Source organism: Enhydra lutris, unplaced genomic scaffold (assembly GCF_002288905.1).
Source record: "Enhydra lutris kenyoni isolate GAN:26980312 unplaced genomic scaffold, ASM228890v2 scaffoldscaffold35, whole genome shotgun sequence".
Taxonomy (NCBI): Eukaryota; Metazoa; Chordata; class Mammalia; order Carnivora; family Mustelidae; genus Enhydra; species Enhydra lutris.
In genome coordinates this window covers 118,147-140,937 of record NW_019154119.1, presented here as the reverse complement: position 1 = coordinate 140,937, position 22,791 = coordinate 118,147, and the positions used below count along the sequence as shown (strand labels likewise).

Sequence of the window (22,791 nt, the reverse complement as noted above, 5' to 3'; positions counted from 1 at the left end):
CTTGATCCTGGGACTCCAGGATCATGACCTGAGCCGAAGGCAGTTGCTTAACCAACTGAGCCACCCAGGCTCCCCCCTATTTGATTTTTTAAATGCTACTATCAATGATACTTTTCTTAATTTCATTTCCATTTTTTTTGGTTGCTGGTGTATAGAAATACAGTTGATTTGTGTATATTAATCTCATGTGGTGATACTGCTGTATTAGTTTACTCATTCTAATAGCTTGTAGATTTTTTTTTAAGATTTTATTTATTTGTTTGTCAGAGAGAAAGAGAGAGAGAGATGACAAGTAGGCCGAGAGGCAGGCAGAGGCAGAGGGAGAAGCAGGTTCCCTGCCAAGCAAGGAGCCCGATACGGGACTCGATCCCGGGACACTGGGATCATGACCTGAGCCAAAGGCAGCCGCTTAACCAGCTGAGCCACCCAGCCGTCCCTAGCTTGTAGATTCTTAAGGACTTCTCATAGACACAGTCATGGCATCTGTTAAGAGTTTTACTTTACTGTTTTCCTAATCATATCATTTAGTTCCTTTTCTTGCTCTTTTGTGCTTTCTAGGACTTCCTACATGATACTGAATAGGAATGATGGTCATAAGTCATTTTTATTTTGTTCTCATCTCCATTATTTTTATATCTGGTTTTTGATGCTCCTAGGATAAAAACAGAAAAAGATATTGAAAACTCAGACTTGGCAAAAGATTTTAAAATTTTGTGGTAATAGGGCGACTTATTTCTTTCGGATTGTTTATGTCTCTTCTGTGTTTTTGGTGACTTAATTCATTTTCCCATAAGTAGTATTCAAGCATTGGATTTTAAAGCTAGTGAAGGCCCAAACTCCACATGGTTAATATTGAAAAGTACTTTAATGACCCAAAAAGTACAAAAACAATATCAGTGCTTCAGTAAGTCTGATAATTCGCCCTCTAGAGTTGGAATTAATAGCTGTTTCTTTGGTGGACCATTTGATGAAGTGGATGCATTTCATTTTGGGGCACATAGCTTATGTGAATTATGATTGCTCTTTTTTGGACTATGCTTGTGTAGTTGAATTCTTGAAAGTTGAATGAGTCATAGTATGGGTGTTGTATAATAAGTGTGTGTATGTGTGTGTGTGTGTGTAAGTTGAGGACACTTTTAATTGTAAGGCTATGCACAGTTTCATTTATTGCTGTCTTGTTGATTACAGCTTAATTTTTTTAATAGTTTTTTGAATCGTGGCGCAGTACAGCATTGTTAGATGTTAAAATAGACTGTCAGGTACCTGGGTGTTGTTTCCCGCCCACTTTTTCAGGTATTTATGAGCAAATGATTTCCCTCAGCTTTAGATTCATTACCTGTAAAATGGGATAACATTAGTAATTACCTCTGTGCCCTTGCAAAGATGAGATGAGTTGATGTAAGTTCCATGCTTAGCACTGTGCCTGCCCTACCATTGGCTTTGGTTCCACATGGTCCTTAGTTCTAGCTCTAGTTCTACCACTATGAGCTCTACAGGTAACTAAGAAACAGAGTTCTAGTATCTGCTTCTTAGAGTTGCTCATCTGTTGAATATGTAATTAATTAAAACAGGGTCACATGGTAATGCACACTAAACATTTGCTACTACTGTAGCAGTTATCCCTCCTCAATATAACTTTTCAGTAAACTTTCTAGCCTATTAGAATATAAATGTTAATGCTGTTATTAAACTTGGCTTTTACTTCTTATTTTATGGTGACCTATTTCATTAAGTTGTGAAATTAAGCTTTTATCTTAGGTTTTTCTAAAATGTTTTCCACAAATATTGGTAAATATTTAATGGGGAAAGCAAGAATGATTTTTTTTTAAAGATTTTATTTATTTATTTGACAGAGATCACAAGTAGGCAGAGAGGCAGGCAGAGAGAGAGAAGGAAGCAGGCTCTCTGCTGAGCAAAGAGCCTGATGTGGGGCTCGATCCCAGGATCCAGAGATCATGACCTGAGCTGAAGGCAGAGGCTTAACCCATTGAGCCACCCAGGTGCCCCAAGAATGATTTTTATAATATGTATTTGAGTAACATTGAAAAGGAAAGTCAAAGAAATTATTCAACTTACAGGAATTTCGTAGTCTTTAAGAGTGATAGTGTTCATGGCTAAGCAGTATATACAAGAATTATTTGACATAAGTCAAATTGGGCTTATTTCTCTCCATATTAGAGTTCAGGGGAGCACTTGGTAGGAAACATTGCTTTACATATTCTTGGGGGGCCAGACTCTGTCTAGGCTATGCTTTAAAATGAGGAAATAAGGTATCATCAGATTTTTTTAATGATGTCCTTATAACTGAAGGTTTTTTTTGGACCTTTTTGGGGGATGGAGTAAGGGGTATTGCTATAGGAGAACTTAGTAAAGCAAATTTCAGTTTGTTATACTCAAATTGATTGCTCTTGTTTTGTGTTTTTATTTTGGCCATATTAAATGAAATTTTTTATATGCTGAAAATATTTTTAAGCTCAACAATTTTTCTTTGATATTTAAGTAGTTCCCCAGATTCCCTAACCTTGAATACTGTTAGGATCAATCAATATGCTTTTACCATTAAGATTTCCCTTTGATACTCTATAGATTCTTATCTTTTAAAATGAAACTGGAGTTTTAATGTCAAAATAATATACTTGGAATATGTTTCTATGTGAACCTTTTCCTCATCCCTTTTCTCCTCCCTTGTCTTATGCCAGTGAGTTCCTTCGGGGTTACTCCTGCAGTAGGTGGACTGTCATCGGGGACAGTTGGGGAAGCTTCGACAGCCCTGAGTTCAGCAGCCCAGGTAGCTTTGCAGTCTCTCTCTCATGCAATGGCATCAGCCGAGCAACAGCTGCAGGTGCTGCAAGAGAAACAGCAGCAGCTTTTGAAGCTTCAGCAACAGGTTGGAGACTCTTTGGCTCTTTGTTCATGCTGTCTCTAAACTTCAAAAGCTGAAAAAGTACTGTAAAAAATGACCATTATTTTCGTAAAGGAAAGTAGGTTGACCGATCTGAGCTAATCATTTTCTACAAAAATGGAGGTAACGTCTTTGTGATATATCTAAATTAAAAAGCAAAACAAAACAAATTATTTGTTAAACATCTGTGGGACTGTACTTAATATTTCGGGGGGCAGTCTCTTAAGTAAAATCCATTTAGTCTCAATATTCTTGGTCAAACATTACAGTTATCAGTTAGGATTTTTATGGATTGGAGATCCTGAAACATTTTAGAGATGAATTGAATTCACGTGGATTAAAATTTAGTACTAAGGGCAGATGCTTCGGAGATTTTGTTGTGGTCTAATTGTGGTCTGTGTGATTGTAGGTGACATTATATTAGGTTAGGCACCGTGAGAATCTACCTCCTCTTGTTAATATTTTGCTTTGAGGAGAATTTTGTTTCCTTATTTACATTTATTTGTTGTTCTTCCTTTCCACCTTTGCTTTGTGGAAGTCCTTGTTCCCCCAAGCACAGGAAATTATATATCAGATATTTAATGAAGTCGTTAACAGTGAAGAAATACTCAGTTGATGTTGAGTCCATTTTTTAGTTTAATTTCATTTTTATTTAACTGAGATCTAGTTAATCAGACCATGTTTATCTTTGTATGCTCTTTTCCTGTGTACTGCTCCCCACAGTTTGTGCAGGCAAGACTAGTCTATATCTTGTGCTTTTACTTCTTTTACAGAAAGCAAAGCTGGAAGCCAAGTTACATCAGACGACGGCTGCAGCAGCTGCCGCGGCGTCGGCGGCCTCAGCAGTAGGTCCTGTTCACAACTCTGTGCCTTCCAACCCGGCGGCGGCCCCTGGCTTCTTCATCCACCCATCCGATGTTATTCCACCCACTCCAAAAACAACACCACTTTTTATGACTCCACCACTCACCCCACCCAATGAAGCAGTTTCCGTTGTGATTAATGCTGAACTTGCCCAGCTTTTCCCAGGCTCAGTTATTGATCCCCCAACAGTCAGTCTTGCTGCACATAACAAAAATTCCAACAAGTCCAGAATGGTAAATTATTATAATTTTTAATAGGTGTTCACTTAGACATTTAAAAATATTTTAATGTATATGCTAACCTGAGAAGGCAAACTTTTCTTATACCAACTTGATATATCAACTTAGATTGTTTTATAAAGTATTATGGAATATACATCAGGAAATGGGACTTGTTAATATGGTATTACAGTTATTAGTTTATATAGAGCAAGAGTAATATCAATATAGAGTTACACTTTTTTCTTTTCTAGAATCCACTTGGTTCTGGCCTAGCTCTTGCAATTTCTCATGCTTCACATTTTCTTCAGCCTCCACCCCACCAGTCCATTATTATAGAGCGAATGCATTCAGGTAATATTTGCCTTTCTTAAAATATTTTTCTTGCCTAGTCTGTCAGCCCTTTGAGTCTTAGTCTGTAGTTTGATTTTCTTTTGCGAGTAAATCCCATCTGTTCCTAGGTAAGCACGTTTTACCAGGAATAAGCACCACATAAGGCTTAGCTGTGTGCTCACTATGTTGAACATAGGAGTGCTGCTGGGTAGGGTGGCTAAGTTTTATCCAGACCCTGTATCTGACCTGTATGTGAATCTTGCCTGTTGAGCTGGGATGGACAGAAGTGTCGACTTCCATTGTAGCTACTCAGTTATCATGACACTGGAAATTACGCTTCAGTATTCTAACACCAGCACTCTGATGTTGAAACTGTTTCCAGAAAATAGCAGACAGAATTACTGCTGATTTTAATAACTGAGTAACATTAATAACACTTCCTGGTCTCGATAATTCAAATTTTACCTAATTTTGTGGCCATACTTCTATGCTAGTTACCTGTGACTGCGATAGGTGCTTTCAATTAGAGCATGTTTACCTAGTAAACTATGGGCAACTTTAACCTTATAATCCTACCAAACTGTTAGTTCTGGGCATGGACTGCAGCAGAATTCAACAGAATCCTTCTGTGTTTTATAGCAGAGAATAATATGAATATAATGCATACTGTGTCACCTTTATCGTATGAATAGTCGAACCAGATTTGCTTTACTGCTTCAGCCTGTTTCTTTAGAAGAGAGAGTTTTTTAAAACAAAAATTCTTAATGGTGTTTCCTGTTGAACTAATCCTTCACTGGTGTTACCGTTAGTGTCTGTAACATTTAGAATGTGACTAGTTGGTATGCAGTATTATGGAATGTGAGCGGTTGTTTACACTGCAGTTTGCTTTTTAGCAGTGGAATTGACTGTAGATTATAGAATTATGTTCTTTGTTATTTAATGGTTTTTCTGTTTAGGAAAGTATTGGTAACTACCTTTTTCTGCGAAACCAACTCCATTGAAAATAGCATGGGTTCTAGCAGTTTCGCTGGGTCCTTTCACTGTCAGATGCAGCTCTTAAGTTTATTAAGTGCTCCTCACCCCAACCTGGTGAAGAAGAAAAAGAATTCTGTTGTTAATGATTCTGTCTACTGTTTCACTAATCAGGCTTATTCTGAAGTGTGTATGAGATGAGATATGCAAGTCTGCTCTTTTTCTGTTCCTCTCAGATCATTTTTGCCTTTCGTTAGTGTGAGCATCTCGACCACACTGAGTGTGATTCGGGTGCTTACACAGAAGGGCTTTCTGCCTCTGTAGTGTGGCCGTTGAGAGAAAGCTATCAACTGCACTTGGTACTAAGTAGCTGAAGAGACAGTGATGTGTCGGTACCTGGGCAGAAACACTGTTTGGGATAAGCTGTGTCTCTCTTTATTGGAGGACCTTCCTGAGAGATTTTTTTAGTGGTAGTAGGTGACTTTGTGTAATTTCTGCCTTGTACTTTTACTTTACATTGTAACTGCAGTGTGAGATCTAACTCTGTAAGAAGATGAGTAAGGCTTGAGAACAGTAAAATCAAGCAGTACAATTTGATATCATTAATGCATCTATTAGGGCAATTTTTAGGAAGTGACCAGATGACTGAAAAAGATTACATAGATACTTTTTAGAATTAATCCATGTACTGTTTTTGGTAATAAAGTTTTTCAACTCTAAAGTTTTAAATTAAGCTTGTATGTATAGTTGATTGCTGTCGCAATAACAAACTTGCTCTTGTATACTTTTTCTTTAAGCCTTAACTAGCATGGATTGAGGTTTCAGAGAATTTTTGAGGGCTGCTTATTTACTTTCCTTCCCATCTGTTTGTTGTTTAATAAGTTGATTTCATTTTTTAAGATGCATGTTCCCAACTGTTTTTGTGAATGTATCTTTTGGTTAATTGCAACAATGGTAGTTTTTGTCAACTCTTGCTATCTCTCTCTGATAGGAGCAAGGAGATTTGTGACCTTGGATTTTGGCAGACCAATACTGTTGACAGATGTCTTGATTCCCACTTGCGGAGATTTGGCCTCCTTGTCAATTGACATTTGGACATTAGGAGAAGAGGTGGATGGGAGGCGACTGGTAGTGGCAACTGATATAAGCACCCATTCACTAATTCTGCATGATTTGATACCACCTCCTGTGTGTAGATTTATGAAGGTAAAGAAATGCAAGACAGTGAATTGATATGCTTTTCATATTTCCAACAAGTTATGAGAGATACTCAAACATATAATTAAAAAGTGTAACTACTTTCTTACACATTGCTCCGAATTTTATTTTTGCAGATGGATGTGTATGTATATTCATGTTTCATTTTTCTCTTAATTTCAGATCACTGTCATTGGACGTTATGGGAGTACAAATGCCAGAGCCAAAATCCCCCTAGGATTTTACTATGGTCATACGTATATCTTGCCCTGGGAAAGTGAACTGAAGTTAATGCATGATCCTTTAAGGGGAGAGGGTGAATCTGCAAACCAACCAGAAATTGACCAGCATTTAGCAATGATGGTTGCTCTACAGGAGGATATACAGTGCAGGTTATTAGAAAATTACAATATATTTTAATCTTATTGAAACCCTTTATTTTGTATGTCTTATATATATTTTTCAAGAAATATCTTTGCATAGATGTATAGAGAAGAACAAAAGGTTGGAGGACCCGACTGGCTCAGTCAGAGGAGTATGTGACTCTTGATCTTCAAGCTGTGCGTTTGAGCCCCACAGTGGGTGTAGAGATTACTAGAAAATAAATAAACTTTAAAAAAGAAAAAGAAAAGGAAGTAGGAAGCTAGAATGTTACAATATTTGATAAATTACAATATTATGATTAGATAATTGACTTCATTTAGTACTTAACAAAGGAATAGTTCTTTTTAATGGTTGTTAACATGTTTTAGAGATTTAATTTTTAGTGTGCATTTGTACATATATGTAAAATGGAACATTGCAGGAATTGTTTTGTACATTTTTTATTCACAGGTATAACTTAGCTTGTCATCGACTGGAAACTCTTTTGCAAAGTATCGATCTTCCTCCTCTTAACAGTGCTAACAATGCACAGTACTTTTTGCGAAAACCAGACAAGGCAGTTGAAGAAGACAGTAGAGTTTTTTCTGCCTATCAAGACTGTATTCAGCTACAACTTCAACTGAATTTGGCTCATAATGCAGTGCAGAGGCTCAAAGTAGCTCTTGGTGCAAGTCGGAAGATACTAAGTGAAACGTCAGATCCAAAAGATTTAATTCAGACTTCTTCCACAGAGCAGTTGCGGACCATCATCAGATACTTACTGGACACTTTGCTCAGTCTTCTTCACTCTTCCAATGGTTTGTATTTGGCTTCAGTTCTTTAAATGCTGGAAATGTGTTTGATATGATTTTGTTTCTTTTTCTTTGTTGTGTTAGTATTTGCTAGTATTGTTCTTTTTGATATTCTTTCTGTGTGAGCACTTATGAAATGTGTTTGTTGGTTAACTCTTTTTTTCTCCCATATTTCTCCTTTTTTTTGTTTTAAATGGATTTTCAATTCGAATCTTCACTGTGGATGTGGTACATCATTTCGTCTGGCAAAATATTAAATATAGTTATGGTGAAAACTTAATAAATTGCTAACAGTATACTGTCATTTTCTAATCAAGAGCTATTTTTGGTCATTACACATGCACACACAGATATACACACTCAACTATCTGAATCACCCAACCCCACACATAAGAAATATAGTTGATTCAAATGCTAGCTTTTCTCCTCTCGCAGCATTTAACAATTAAAATTCTACATACAAAGAATAAATAAATGAATAGCAAAGTAAATAGAATTATAATTGGTTACTGATTGCTGTTAAGAAAAAAGCGTATTTAGGTATGCTGATACTGATATTACAGCATACGCTTAAATAGGAAATTTTACTGTTTTCTGTTCTGTAATAGGACACTCTGTTCCTGCAGTTTTGCAGAGCACATTTCATGCCCAGGCCTGTGAAGAGCTTTTTAAACACTTGTGCATCAGTGGAACCCCAAAGATACGGTTGCATACTGGTCTTCTACTTGTTCAACTCTGTGGTGGTGAAAGATGGTGGGGTCAGTTTCTTTCTAATGTTCTTCAGGAATTGTACAATTCAGAGCAGCTTCTCATCTTTCCACAAGATAGGTAGGTCAGAAAATACGGAATTTTTATTAGTAATTTCTACTTTTCACAGTTAGAGTTCAGATTTTGAAATTCTGTGCATGTAGATTGATCCTGAGTGGTTAAATGAAGCACATCTTACCAGGGTTTGGGAATGCCCAGCAACGCACATATTGAGGAAGATTATACGGTGATACAATAGACTATATTCTTTAGTTTCCTGACTGCTTCTGTGGAGTTTATAGATCTGTGTTTACAAGTATTTCCTTATAGATTATGTTACTTTATGTGTTACATGTATTCTTTTGAGACTATGATAAAATTTTGTATGTATATAGTTATGAAATATAACCAAGAGTTTGAAAAGAGTTAATTTTAACATTGTAACTCCAGGTATAAATCATGCTAAGAACCGCATATCATATCATTTGTCTGTTAAATTTCAGTGTGAATTATTTTTTAAATGAGCAAATGGATTCATACTGGTATTTTATTTATATCTCTTTTTTTAGGGTCTTTATGTTACTTTCCTGCATTGGTCAGAGATCACTTAGTAATAGTGGAGTATTAGAAAGCTTACTTAATCTGCTGGATAATTTGTTGTCACCTCTTCAGCCACAGTTACCCATGCATAGGAGAACAGAAGGTATTATTTAAAGTGGTTGTCTTTAGTAAAAACATAAGATTCCTATAAATACTGCTTTTATAAAATGGCTGGTTGTGAAGTACTTTTTTTAAATATTCATCGCTGTACACTTTGCTAATACTTTCATGCTCTAGACTTTTTAGAATTTAGAATGTAGACTTAAATATGCTTGATTGCTGTATGGTTATTGCTTTATAAATCTATTTTTCATTATTTGAATTTTGAACCTGGAAACTATTGTAACATGTTTTTTCTGTATTGTCATAACTAAAATTGGACTCTTCATTAAGTCTCAGTTTTAGGTATGGTTGCTTTTCTGGTCATTCATAATGTATTTCATCTGAGCAACAAAATTGTTACTGGAACAAAAACTTTAGAACTTAGTTTATATATGATTAGGAAGTTGAGGATTTTTTTTATTTAGTTACTTGGAAGTCTGAGAATTGGACCTTATACCTGTTCCCTAGTTTATAAGTTATTGTCTCTTGGATTCAACCTATAATCAAGAATCTATTTTCATAACATAAAACATTTGTCTTCCATTAGATTCAGTGTGTGGCCACAGGTTCCAGTTCTGAGGCTTATTATAAGTAAATATTAATGTTAGTAATGATGTGGTATATTTTTAATTTATAAAATGTTTTATCTCATAATTATCTTCTCAGACTTCATTAGAACTCTTAGAGTCACCTGATTATTTTTTCCACTGTCATCTGTGTATAGGAGTACTAGATATTCCCATGATCAGTTGGGTTGTGATGCTGGTATCCAGATTGTTGGATTATGTGGCCACTGTTGAAGATGAATCAGCAGCTGCAAAAAAGCCTCTGAATGGTAAAGACAGGGAGAGGTTTCTGACAGGTATCAGAAGTTTATAATAATCTGTTGGTGGGGATTTTGAGTGACTACGCAGTTGTTCCAGAACTGGCTATTGGCCTGGAGTTTCCAGCTGTATGTAATTTATGTAAAATATGAATTAAATTTACTGGGAATCTGTTTTAAGGATAAAATTTATTTTTGAAGGACTTTATGGACCAGCCCCTTATTTGAGCATGACTTGTAGTGTCTAGGTACAAGCATGTCTTTCATGAGGTTATTTTCCTCATGCTCATTTAAACACTTTCTAATGGCATACATGTAAGTGAATTTATGAAATATGTGAAGAGTTCTTTATGTTCTTTGAGTATAGCATGTCATTCTGTTTATCAATAAGAAGAAGTAGAGTTCTAAATGCATATAAAGAGCTTTTGTGCTTAGATACAGAAGTTCCCAGATAGGTGGTGTTTTTTTGAGTTTCAGTCTTCATAAAAGTTTGAGGTATAGAAAAATTTTCAAATTAAATGATATCCAACTGCATGACAAATTATTTTCTTCCCCTATTTCCAGGCTAACAACAATTTTCATAAAGGTTTTGAAATAGCTACATCTTATATCTAAATACAGTCATTAAGTGCCATAAATTTGAATTTTACACATTGTCAGGTTTCTAGTATTAAAAAAAGGTCTCTCAAGGTGTGTTATAGATCGATGAATCAGTTGATTTTGGTGCACATTACGTTTGGGAAAAGGGTGGGGAACTTTTTCCATGTAGAGGGAATATGTCTTAAATATTTAGAGTCTCTGGACCAGTTTACTCATAGGATATAGAGGTATCTATACAGTTACATATAACTACTACATGAAGTTGGAATATTACAGTATCAGAGATCTTAGTTTTTATTTATATCATTCAGATACTGTGGAAATGCATTGGTGGAAGACATTTTTTATAGGTTTTGAAAAATTTGAACTGACTTAAGTGGATAGTAGAGAATAGATGTCCTTAGGTTAAGCAGGCATGAACAAGTAATTGGAGATGGGTCAAGTGTGATGTTGAGCAGAAGAATGATACTTGAAGTAATAGTCTGGACACATTTTTTAAAAATGAGAAAAAGAGCTACATACATGATTTTTAAACTTATTTTTGCATTCATTAAGTCAAATTATTGAATATCCTCTTTTTGGGTCCTTACACAAAAGCTTGGGTTTGAAATAGGCAGTAGTGAGCCATTTGTTGTTTTTGAATTGAGTTACATCAGAGGTGTGTTGTTAAAAATTAATCTTAAACAACTGTGGAGGAAAATAGCTGTTATCTTAAAGGAAATATTGGAGACAGAAAACTCTGATCTTAGAGTCATTTAGGGTCTAGAGTAGCTTTCTAGGGTCAAGTCTTACTAGCAATTTCCTAATAATGGTTAATTTTCTTTAAAACTGCTTTGTCATGATTGACACATTTATAAATTTGTGTTTTCTGGGTATAGAAAGTACTTTAAAATCACATTTAATAGAATTACTAATAAAACTTTTTCTTGCTCTTTCAGGTAACCAGTGGAGTTTTATTAATAATAATCTGCACACTCAGAGCATAAATAGGTCTTCCAAAGGCAGCAGTAGCCTTGATAGATTATATTCCAGAAAAATCAGAAAGCAGCTAGTTCATCATAAACAGGTAATTTTCAGTATGCTTTTTTAATTTTAATGTTTGAGAACATTGCTTTAAGTTGCATAAGACAGACTTGTGGTTATCAGGTGTTAGGTATGCTGTTTAAGGAGGTACTTAGGGAAATTGTTTAACAGATTTGAGACTGAGCTTTATTTGTAAGATGGCAACAGTTTGTAGTTTACAAATTTTTGGTGAGGTCCTTTAAAGTGTCTACCTCTTCCCCTCTCTGTTAATACTGTTCTAAATAAGAGACCATCATTTTTTTTTGTCTAGTAACAAGGTGTTTCTCTTTGTTCTTTCTCAATCCTTATCTTATCATTTCTTTCTTGAATTCTTTTTTTTTTTTTTAAAGATTTTATTTATTTATTTGACAGAGATCACAAGTAGGCAGAGAGGCAGGCAGAGAGAGAGGAAGGGAAGCAGGCTCCCCGCTGAGCAGAGAGCCTGATGTGGGGCTCGATCCCAGGACCCTGGGATCATGACCTGAGCCGAAGGCAGTGGCTTTAACCCACTGAGCCACCCAGGCGCCCCTCTTTCTTGAATTCTTGATAGCTTCCAGTTGACCTGTGCTGGAAGGTCAGAGTCCTTAACAGGACTTCAGGGTTCTATCATGGGTCCCTCTTTGTAACTTACACGTTTGAATTTTAGTCTAGCCATATTGAATTTGAATTTATGAACCACCAGCCCCAGTTTTCTCATCCAGGACTTTTGCATATAGTTAAGTATCTTTCCTCCCCACGCCCACGCGCACACCCCCCCCCCACCGCCAGCCACATAGATTATTCTTTTGCTGAGATAACCTAACTTACTAGGCATGAGTTTATAATCACTTCCTCCAAGAGGACCTCTCTGTTTCCCAAATTAGGGTAGTATGTGTTGGTGGTATAGTGGTGAGCATAGCTGCCTTCCAAATTAGGATAGTATCCCATACAGTATATTCCCCATGTGTCCTATATTTTATCCTTTCATTATATTCATCATAAATTTTGGTAGGGATTCTTTTATTTTGTTAACATGAAATTTGTGCAGGTCGCGGTGAGTAAATCATTTCTTAAAGTATTGTTAAGAGTCATGCAGAGTGGTCTTTTATACCTGGCTTTTTTTTTGTTCAAAATGATTTTTTTTGAGATCCATCCATATTGAGTGTATCCGTGGTTCTTTTTAATTCTTGACCACCGTTCCATGAATGTTCCAGAATCTCTTAATCCATTTGCCTGTTGATAAACCCTTTAGTGTTGGTTTTTTTCTTTTTGAAATACACACAGATGCACATATATGATTCTTCTGCTTATCATGCAAACATTTGCATGCAGACACACTAAATCTTTCAACACAAAGTCATATATTAGAATGTGGTTTTTATGGGAGGACACTTGTGCATATCTGGTTTTTTTTTCCTCACTTGGTTCCATGATCGCTTTTGAAATTGCTCATAAAATTTGTGTATACACATTTTACTGTGTAATAGTGAATTTATACCTGATATCAGATTCTTAGGAGCCATTACTTTATTGTTACTACCTTTTAAAATGGGTCTTTCTCTTTCTTTTACAGCATATACAGGGTTAAATGTTATATCCTTGATACATAGTATGGAGCCTAGTGTATTGCCAATAAATATTTGTATAATTGATTTGAACTGTAATTAGAGTTTATATGAAAATCCATTGGATCTGACAAGTTTGTGAAAGCTTTAGGCCTTTTTAAAAACATGGGCTTAGGGCGCCTGGGTGGCTCAGTGGGTTAAGCCTCTGCCTTCGGCTCAGGTCATGATCTCAGGGTCCTGGGATCGAGGCCTGCATCGGGCTCTCTGCTCGGCAGGGAGCCTGCTTCCTCCTCTCTCTCTGCCTGCCTCTCTGCCTACTTGTGATCTCTGTCAAATAAATAAATAAATAAAATCTTTAAAAAAAAAAAATGGGCTTAGCATTGAATTATTTATTTTCACTTAAAACTTTTTCAGCTGTGAGCTGTTTGATCTTTTGCAGGAAAAATGATGTGAAGCTTTTCCCTCAACTCTTTTTTTTTTTACTCTTAACTAATTTTATGTGGTAATAATTTGCATTTTAAAAAATCAGCTGATTTTATTGAACACTTAACATTATGCTTGCTGTATTTAATTTAGGATATGAAGTTGGAAAATAAACCTAGAGTATAAACCCAGTAGGTTTTTCTTAATAAAATATTACTGTTTTATTCTTTACTATGATGGACATTATTGGGACTGGAAAAGCTTAAAGTGGGATGTGAGGCATAGTTGGTAGTAGTGTATCAGTATTCTCTGTTTCTAAGGGTTTTATTATGATTGCAGGAAAGGATCTTGTTTCTAGGAAATGGACACTAAAGTATTCAAGGGTGGCTGGTCAGCATGTTGCCAGCTTACTCTCAAATGGTTTAAGGAAAAAAATGTCTTTTTATAGTAATTAAAGTTGCTGATTAAGATTGTGGTTTGAAATAAATTAAAAAAATTTTTTATTGTAATTGTCACGTTCTATCATTGAACTTTTAGGACAGTTTTCTGAAAATACTGTTTTATAGTAGCTCTTACACACACATATGTTGATTATATAATAAATGTGTATGTTGTTTCTATTTTAGGATACATTTTTCTTCATATATGGAGATTACAGCCCAGTGAATATTTCTTTATATTAGTTAGTTTTTTTCTTTATGTTAGTTAATTTTTTTCCTGATAACAAAAACAGCTATCAAAAGTAGAAATTAAGGGGCGCCTGGGTGGCTCAGTGGGTTGAGGCCTCTGCCTTCAGCTCAGGTCATGATCCCAGGGTCCTGGGATCGAGCCCCGCGTCGGGCTCTCTGCTCGGCGGGGAGCTTGCTGCTTCCCCTCTCTCTGCCTGCCTCTCTGCCTACTTGTGATCTCTGTCTGTCAAATAAATAAAATCTTAAAAAAAAAAATAGAAATTAAGGAAATGTTCTCTGAAGTAGTAGGTTTATTACGTTCTTAACTAAAGTATTCATTTATAATTATGACTATCACTTTTTAGTGACTTTCTATTTAGAATAATGTTCTGCCTTATATGGGGATGTGGTTAAGTCATTTAATGGATTTTTAAGGTCTTCTGTGCAGACAATTTTTCTTTGTTTTGATTCATTGCTACTAATTAGTAGTTGCCAGGGATTAGGGACTGGGCCCACTGGATAGGAGGGACATGGGTGGGCAATGTAAAAGGACATCATGAGAGATCCTAGTGATGATAGTACTGTCGTGCCCGTTCATGTGTCTACACATATGTAGAACTAGTACACAAACAGAGACATAAACTCGAGTAGAAGTGAAGAGAAATCTGAATAAAATTGGTGAATTTTACAATGTCAGTACTCTGTTGCAGTATTACAGCTTTACAAATTGTTGTCGTTGGAGGAAATTGGATAAAGTGTCTAAGAGATTTCTCTTATTTCTTAGAACTATATATCTACAGTTAACTGGATAAAATTTTAATTAATAAAGAACAAAGACGGGGCGCTTGGGTGGCTCAGTGGGTTAATAAAGCCTCTGCCTTCAGCTCAGGTCATGCTCCCAGATTCCTGGGATCGAGCCCCACATCAGGCTCTCTGCTCGGCAGGGAGCCTGCTTCCCTTCCTCTCTCTGCCTGCCTCTGCCTACTTGTGGTCTCTGTCTGTCAAATAAATAAATAAATAAATAAAACCTTTAAAAAAAAAAAAAAAGGAACAAAGACATTTTAAAAAATTTACTACTCTTAAGGGAGATTGCCATAAAAATAAAGCTAAGAATATTGTGTAATAAAAATATTTTCCCCATATATTTAAGAACACTTACTTTCCTCCAGAAAGTATCTATCATTCTCATTAGTGGCTTACATAAAGAAAGTTTTCCACTTACTTCCCTTTTCCCATGGGTGAGGAATTAAGTCTTAATTATAACATGGACAGATCATTTGGGATTTGAAATGACTTATCAGCAACACAGTTAAAACTAAATCAGGGAATAATTTATTCCATCAGTTGGATGGATAAAATCTATGAGGTATATAATTACTTTGTTGTTTTTAACACTGTTAGCTTAATTTAGGTTAAAAAGTTAGATTAATTTTCCTTTTTTTTTTTTTTTAAAGCAACTTAACCTACTAAAAGCTAAACAGAAAGCTTTGGTGGAACAGATGGAAAAAGAAAAAATACAAAGTAACAAGGGATCATCATACAAACTTCTGGTAGAGCAAGCAAAACTAAAGCAGGCTACCTCAAAGGTATGATCTTTGCTTTTTAATGTAATTATTTTGGGACGGTCACTTTCCTTTTTAATATTTCAATTTAGTTAAATATTTTTAATAATAATTAAGAAACTTAAGGTTTTGTTATTCTGCCTATCAATGAAAAAATCTATTCTAAACCATTTTTTTTGAAGGAAGATAGCTTTTAACTCAAGGAAATATATGATAAATGTGGACTTACATTATGTTTCCAATGTGCTCCCTTTAAAGTGGATTGTGTGCCAGTAAATTAAAAATAAACGTTTCAAGGAAATGTACAGTTTTCTTAATGTGTTCTTAAGTGAAAATTAAATCCATTGATTTGTAAATAAAATTTTAAAATACAACTTAACATGTATTTTTTAATTTGGGGGAATAACACATGTAGCAACTAGTTTTGTTTATTGTGTTTCTATAAATATGAGGTTATAGTTATTCCATCAGATTTTGAGATAACTTGAGTTAATACTCTATACTTAAAGTTGTGTTACATAGGTTTCTTTATCCATCCACCTTTTATGAATTATGTTTGGAAAACTTTGGTAATTTTTATTCAAGATGTTAGATTTGACCTAATGTAGCTTTAATATAGAATTTCACTTTTCTGAAATTCTAAGTCCAGTACCTTACTCTAAATAGGACTTTAGGCATATTGGTCAGTATAGCTTTTAATAATCTTATGTGGAAGCTTATGGTTTATCTAAAATTTTATTCCTTAGAAGTTGTGAATTTCCTGAGTGAATATTTTCATTCCATTAATAAATTTATACTGGAAGAATTTTCATTTGGCAAACACTGATTTAAATACTGTAAATTTTTCTGTGTAGCACTTCAAGGATTTAATTAGGTTACGTCGGACAGCAGAATGGTCCCGTTCTAATTTAGACACAGAAGTTACAACAACAAAAGAAAGTCCAGAGATAGAACCACTTCCATTTACCCTGGCCCATGAACGTTGTATTTCAGTAGTGCAGAAACTTATTCTGTTTCTCCTCTCCATGGATTTTACATGTCATGCAGATCTCTTACTGTTTGTTTGTAAGGTAAGTAAACTAATAGGCATAATTTATAATTACAGACTGAGAGGGTAAGAAAAAGAAAGAATGTATTCTTTAATTGGTTTTTGATTAAGTTATAATAGTGCTTTTATTGGTTTTCCTTTGTGTAAGTCGGATTTTTTTTATTATGCCTTGAAAGGCTTAAAAAATATTTTGTCATACTTCTTAAGAGATGATTTCTTAGGAGATGTGATTTATATTTTAACCTAGTTAAAACTAAGTTAATGTAGATTTGAAATGTATATAAGGTGGGTATATCTATCTGCAAGCTCCTTTTTTTCTCTTAATTAAAATAGGAAATATACAAATAAGTTTCAAATTATGGTAATGAAAGGGTTTTAATACCCTGAAGGCTTTCTTGTAGCATATTCATTGTTTTTAAAAAATTATTTTTAACTATTCCACTAAGAAGGCTTTTTTTTTGGTTTTTTTTTTGTTCATTTTGTTCATTTGTTCTTAATGATTTTTCCTTCTTTGAGAGAGAGAGACACACACACACACTCGGGAGCTCTCATATACGTTGCGGGGAGGGGCAGAGGGAGAGAAGCTCAAGCAGACTCTCCCCTGAGCATGGATCCTGAAGCAGGCTGCTCTCAGAGCCCAGACTCATGAGACTGTGACCTGAGCAGAAATCACAAGTCAGACATTTAACCGACTGAATCACCCAGGCATCCCACTATTCCACAATTTTTAATGAGATTTTAATATTTGATCATGAAAATACATTTCTTTGTATTCCCTCTCAAGCAATTATTTTTTTTTTTTCAAGCAATTATTTTGATGCCAGAAACATATCTCATCATTGAAAAGGATTATTCCAACAGTTTGGTTTTGGAGAAAACATATGTAATTGCTGTAATTGCTATAATTTCATAAATGTATTGCAGGTTCTTGCACGTATTGCAAATGCCACGAGGCCGACTATACATCTGTGTGAGATTGTCAATGAACCTCAGCTGGAAAGACTACTATTACTTTTGGTTGGAACTGACTTCAATAGAGGAGATATATCTTGGGGTGGTGCTTGGGCTCAGTATTCCTTAACTTGTATGCTACAGGATATATTAGCAGGTTTGTCCAGATTTATTTTTTAAAGGGTATGTCCAAATTAGCTTGTCATAGCTTGAATAAGTAACACTTAAAAAGAACTATAACCCCCGAAGTGGAAAAGGTCTATTTAATGTTACTGCCTTAGCAATTACTTAGAATTACTTTTGTATTTAATTATGTTGACAGTTGTATAAATGTTAAGTCTTTGTGGAGGAGTTAGGTTGTTAAAGCACAGGAATATTATAGCTAGTTGGTTTCATTATTAATATCAATAATGGGCTGCTTATCAGTACTTTATGTGGCCTTAAGAGCTCTACGTGCCTTAGGTTTTTCATCTGTTAAATAAGGACAATAAGAGTACCTTCCTTCTAAAGTTGTTTGGAGTAAGCGAGTTAGTGTATGTAAAGTAATTACAGTAACTGCTGTTCATATTACACATTTTCTGTAAGCACGGTATTACTTGTCTTTAACATTTGAAGGTCATGCAGTGGGTCCTAGCATTTCCTTAGGTAGGTGGGGAATATTTTGCCTCCGACTCTTTTATAGTTGATACCACATACATGCCATCATTCTCTAAACTGGAGGAAAAATATGTTGTCATATGTTTTAGAGGTCTGTTAGTAACTTACTCAGATAGCTATGACTCTTTTCTTTCATACAGGGGAGTTGCTGGCCCCAGTAGCTGCAGAAGCCATGGAGGAGGGGGCAGTGAGTGATGACGTGGCTGCGACAGCCGGGGACTCTGATGACTCCCTACAGCAGTCTTCCGTTCAGTTGCTGGAAACTATAGATGAACCTTTGACACATGATTTAACGGGTACGTTCCTTAAATTGTGTTTTATTTAAGATAGTCTGAGTGTTTTTTTTTTTTTAAATAAAAATATATTTCAAAATTAAGAATTTTAATGAAGTAGATAATTTTCACATTTTTGTCTTAGGGCTTTAGCCTTAGTAACCAGATTGGTTAAATATGATAAATACATTTCAGTTTGATTCTCTGAATGAATTCTTGTTATAATAAAACACTGTCCTTTCATAATGTCCTAATTATTTTGATATGGTCTGATTTGGCTCTGTTCAAGAAAATCTAGAAAACAGTTAAAGATATGCATTGGTGAAGATAGCAAAGTTAAAGGCTCTTATTCTTCAAGATCCAGCCTTTTTGGTGTATTTTCTTTCTTTTTTCTTTCTTTGTTTTCTGACTTTTTAAAAACTGTATGTGTATCTTAGCATACGCAATCTTTGCTCCCTTTTTCTTGAAGAGAGTGTTTTAGTTACTGCTGTGTGTGTTGCTGGGGCTGTGCTTATTTCATCCATTGGTCACTTCTCAGTCTTAACGTTCTCTCATAATTTTATCCTTTTTATGTGATATTCCCTTTATCTGAAATAGACTTCCTTCTCTTATTTGCAAGATGGACTCCTTATCTGTGATTCACAGAAAGCTTGCCCTCTGCAGTAAGCTTTTCCCACCACCACCAGCAGCAGTGTTGGAGACCGCCTCTGGTGCTGCCTTCTACTCTAGATGGTTTCTGATAGCACTTATCATGCTGTATAGTTGGTTTAATTTCTATAGTGTATCCTCACTCTGGACTTCAATTAATTTATTGGAGAGCAGAAATTTGTTTTATTAATCTTCACATACTGATACCCTAGTATAGGCTGGCATGTGCTAGGTGTTCTATAAATTTATGTTGAATAAGAGGTGAGAAGGATGGGAAAGTAGGGTTTATTTATTTATTTATTTTATTTAAAAAAAAATTTTTTTTTAAGATTTTATTTATTTGACAGAGAGAGAACACAAGTAGGCAGAGAGGCAGGCAGAGAGAGGGAGGGGGAAGCAGGCTCCCTGCTGAGCAGAGAGCCCGATGCGGGGCTCGATCCCAGGACCCTGAGACCATGACCTGAGCTGAAGGCAGAGGCCCAACCCACTGAGCCACCCAGGCGCCCAGTAGGGTTTATTTAAAGCATAGAAGTTTAGTTATGAACTTTGAGACATCTGAGAGCAAAAGCATTTCTAATTCAGAATAGAAAAATAAGGTGATTAGCAGCTTTTCCTATAGGAACTACCAGGTTGAGAGCGTGACTCTCTCTCTCCTAATCCTATGATGGCGTGTGCTCATCACTGATATCAGCGTACTCTGAAAAGGGGGAATCATCTGGCAAGAATGTTACTTTGCCTCCTGTGTTCAAGGCTCCCATTTGACCTGATCTTATGAACTTTGTTCATACCAGCTTGTGCAAAAACAACACACAGCTGTTAGTGAATTAACAAGTCATGAACCAGTGCTAAGTCTTGGGATACTGGCAGAGTTTGAGGTAGTGGGACTCAACTGTTCTGCCAAGGGTGCTTTTAGAAGTATGTGTTGTGGGGCATGCATGTTTGCACCAGACAAAATCTGGTGCCATTGGCATCGCAGAGTGAACATGACATGGAAATGATATGCCATTTGCTCTGCCCAGGCTGCCTTGGCCTTACCAGCACTGGTCATTTCTAAAAGTCATGGTATTGAGGAAGTTCCTGAACTTCCTTTGGTGTTTGTAGATAAAGTTGGTGGCTGCAAGAGGACCAAGGAGTTTATATTGCTTAAAAAACTTAAAGCCTAGAATGGTATCGGAAAAGTCTGTGACTCTTAGTGAATGAGAGCTGGCAAGAGCAAAATGAGAAACCATCGTTATATACAGCATAGGGGATCTGCATCATCTATAATGAGGACACTGGTATCATCAAGGCCTTCAGAACCATCTCTGGAATTACTTTACTTAATGTAGGCAAATTGAAACATTTTGAAACTTGCCCCTGATGGGCATGTCTGATGTTTCTGCATTTGGACTGAAAGTACTCTGCAAGTAGACCATCTCTATGGCACTTGGCATAAGACTGCCTCCTTCAAGAGGAATAACAACCTTCCCATGCACAAGATGCTTAATACACTACTTAGCAGAATCTTGAAAAGCCCAGAGATCCAAAGAGCCCTCTGAGCGCCGTGCCAGAGGATTCATCACAGAGTCCTGAAGAAGAATCCACTGAAAAACCCAAGAATCCTATTGAAGCTAAACCCCCGTGCAAAGACCATGTGCCAGAACAACATTCCTTGCCAGGCCAAGAGTCATAAGTTCTGGATGGATAAGGTGGCAGCAGCCTCAGAAGCCAAGTCAGATGAGAAGGGGGTTCCAGGTAAGAAGCCTGTGAAGGGGAAGAAGGGAAAGAAAGCTGTTAGTGTGAAGGGTGTGAAGAAGCAGAAGAAACCTTTTGCAGAAAAAAACAAAAGCAAAAACGCTGCAGCTACCAAGAAACCAGCAGCTGCGAAGAAATCTGCAGAAGAGAAACCTACCATAGAAGAAAAGCCTGCTGTATAAAAACTGAAATTTGTTTGTTGTATAATTGTCAGATCATTTTGGATAGCTAATTTTGAATAAAGATGATCAAAGACAAGAAAAAAAAAGGTGAATAACAGTCATGTGACTTAAATTCTCTTTGCTTTTCACTTTAATACGGGGTATCATTTTCTGATTGTGGATGTAATGTAGTGCTTTACATATTGGAGGCAGTAAAATGAGTAATGTTCATTCTAGCAATGGGTAATGATCATTTTCAATAACAAAGTTTATGCAGCCTAATTAAGTTAGAGCTAATTCCATGGTCTTTTTCCCGGGGAAATCAAATATTACTGCATGGTGTTTTTACTTGTATGTTCTAGAGTAGTACATTTGTATACTTACTGTTGTTTAATTGTCAAGTATAAAAATTAAGAGATTTTTAAAGCAATAGAAACATGTCACATACAAGTAAAATAACTTTTTCTATAAATAAAAGCAATATATTGGTTACATTTCATGTTGCATACTCTCTCAAAATCATTTTCAATTATTTGAAGGTGCACCTCCTCTTTCTTCTTTGGAAAAAGATAAAGAAATTGATCTTGAGCTACTTCAAGATCTAATGGAAGTTGACATTGATCCTTTAGATATTGATTTGGAAAAGGATCCTCTTGCAGCCAAAGTTTTTAAGGTATGATTCGCTGTTCTTTGCAATTAAAATATTTCATTTTATAACTTTTGGCTTAATCACTTAAAACAAATTACACATATTTATCATGTAATGCAGTCCATTATTCAGTGTTCTCAAAATTCATTATTCTGCTATAGGTCCTTTGGTAGTTTTTTTATAATACCAGTAGAATAGTATAAGGAAAAATTGTACCCTTTTATTAATGTTGCCACTATTATTGTCTTATATATTAGTAAGAACCAGTAATAGGCATGGGGAAATTTAGTTATAGGTTATTAAATTTCAAGCAGCATTTAAGCCCCTCTAAGGCCAGTTTATTTCAGATTCTACTTCTGTATTAGCTTCAATGTTTTCTGAAAGAGATATACCCCTAATACTTTATATTGCTGCTTTTTGTGTAAGAGTTTTTTTTTTTAAGGATGCTGATTTTATCTCTCAGGTTCTAAATAAATAAGGTATTTTAAAAGTTTGGTATAAAATGAAGAGAATATTACTGTTCTATTCCAATAGATCATTAAGATCATATGTATGTTTTAGTGATTTAAAGGGTAGGGGAGAATGTTTATTTTGTAGCCCTATTTGTGTTTAGAAAGTGTAAATAATGTCACTCTTGGTGAAGAGGTAAAAATGAACCACCATTTTTTTCCACTCTTTTAAGCCAATAAGCAGTACATGGTATGACTATTGGGGTGCTGATTATGGCACCTACAATTACAACCCTTACATTGGAGGTCTTGGAATTCCTGTAGCAAAGCCACCTGCAAACACAGAGAAGAATGGATCACAGACAGTTAGTGTTTCAGTATCTCAGGGTAAGTGTGTGTTAAATTTTAAGTCATGTGCTACTCCCTCTTC

General features: G+C 35.6%; 1 protein-coding gene and 1 pseudogene across 3 annotated transcripts in view; both read left to right on the top strand.

Moving 5' to 3' along the window:
- LOC111154155 (baculoviral IAP repeat containing 6) overlaps nucleotides 1-22,791 on the top strand; it is a 232,730-nt gene that overhangs the window by 102,374 nt on the left and 107,565 nt on the right. For 2 of the 3 annotated variants that reach the window (XM_022513573.1, XM_022513572.1), the window contains exons 24-39: nucleotides 2,700-2,887; nucleotides 3,676-3,999; nucleotides 4,239-4,338; nucleotides 6,281-6,495; nucleotides 6,670-6,878; nucleotides 7,321-7,667; nucleotides 8,270-8,489; nucleotides 8,978-9,111; nucleotides 9,835-9,972; nucleotides 11,472-11,599; nucleotides 15,685-15,816; nucleotides 16,647-16,862; nucleotides 17,765-17,948; nucleotides 18,589-18,744; nucleotides 21,803-21,936; nucleotides 22,595-22,748. In XM_022513573.1, the coding sequence (XP_022369281.1) occupies nucleotides 2,700-2,887; nucleotides 3,676-3,999; nucleotides 4,239-4,338; nucleotides 6,281-6,495; nucleotides 6,670-6,878; nucleotides 7,321-7,667; nucleotides 8,270-8,489; nucleotides 8,978-9,111; nucleotides 9,835-9,972; nucleotides 11,472-11,599; nucleotides 15,685-15,816; nucleotides 16,647-16,862; nucleotides 17,765-17,948; nucleotides 18,589-18,744; nucleotides 21,803-21,936; nucleotides 22,595-22,748 (2,979 nt within the window). The remainder of the gene's footprint in view (nucleotides 1-2,699; nucleotides 2,888-3,675; nucleotides 4,000-4,238; nucleotides 4,339-6,280; nucleotides 6,496-6,669; nucleotides 6,879-7,320; nucleotides 7,668-8,269; nucleotides 8,490-8,977; nucleotides 9,112-9,834; nucleotides 9,973-11,471; nucleotides 11,600-15,684; nucleotides 15,817-16,646; nucleotides 16,863-17,764; nucleotides 17,949-18,588; nucleotides 18,745-21,802; nucleotides 21,937-22,594; nucleotides 22,749-22,791) is intronic. The other variant, XM_022513574.1, reaches the window with a different exon arrangement.
- Nucleotides 20,026-21,284, top strand: LOC111154193 (annotated as a pseudogene).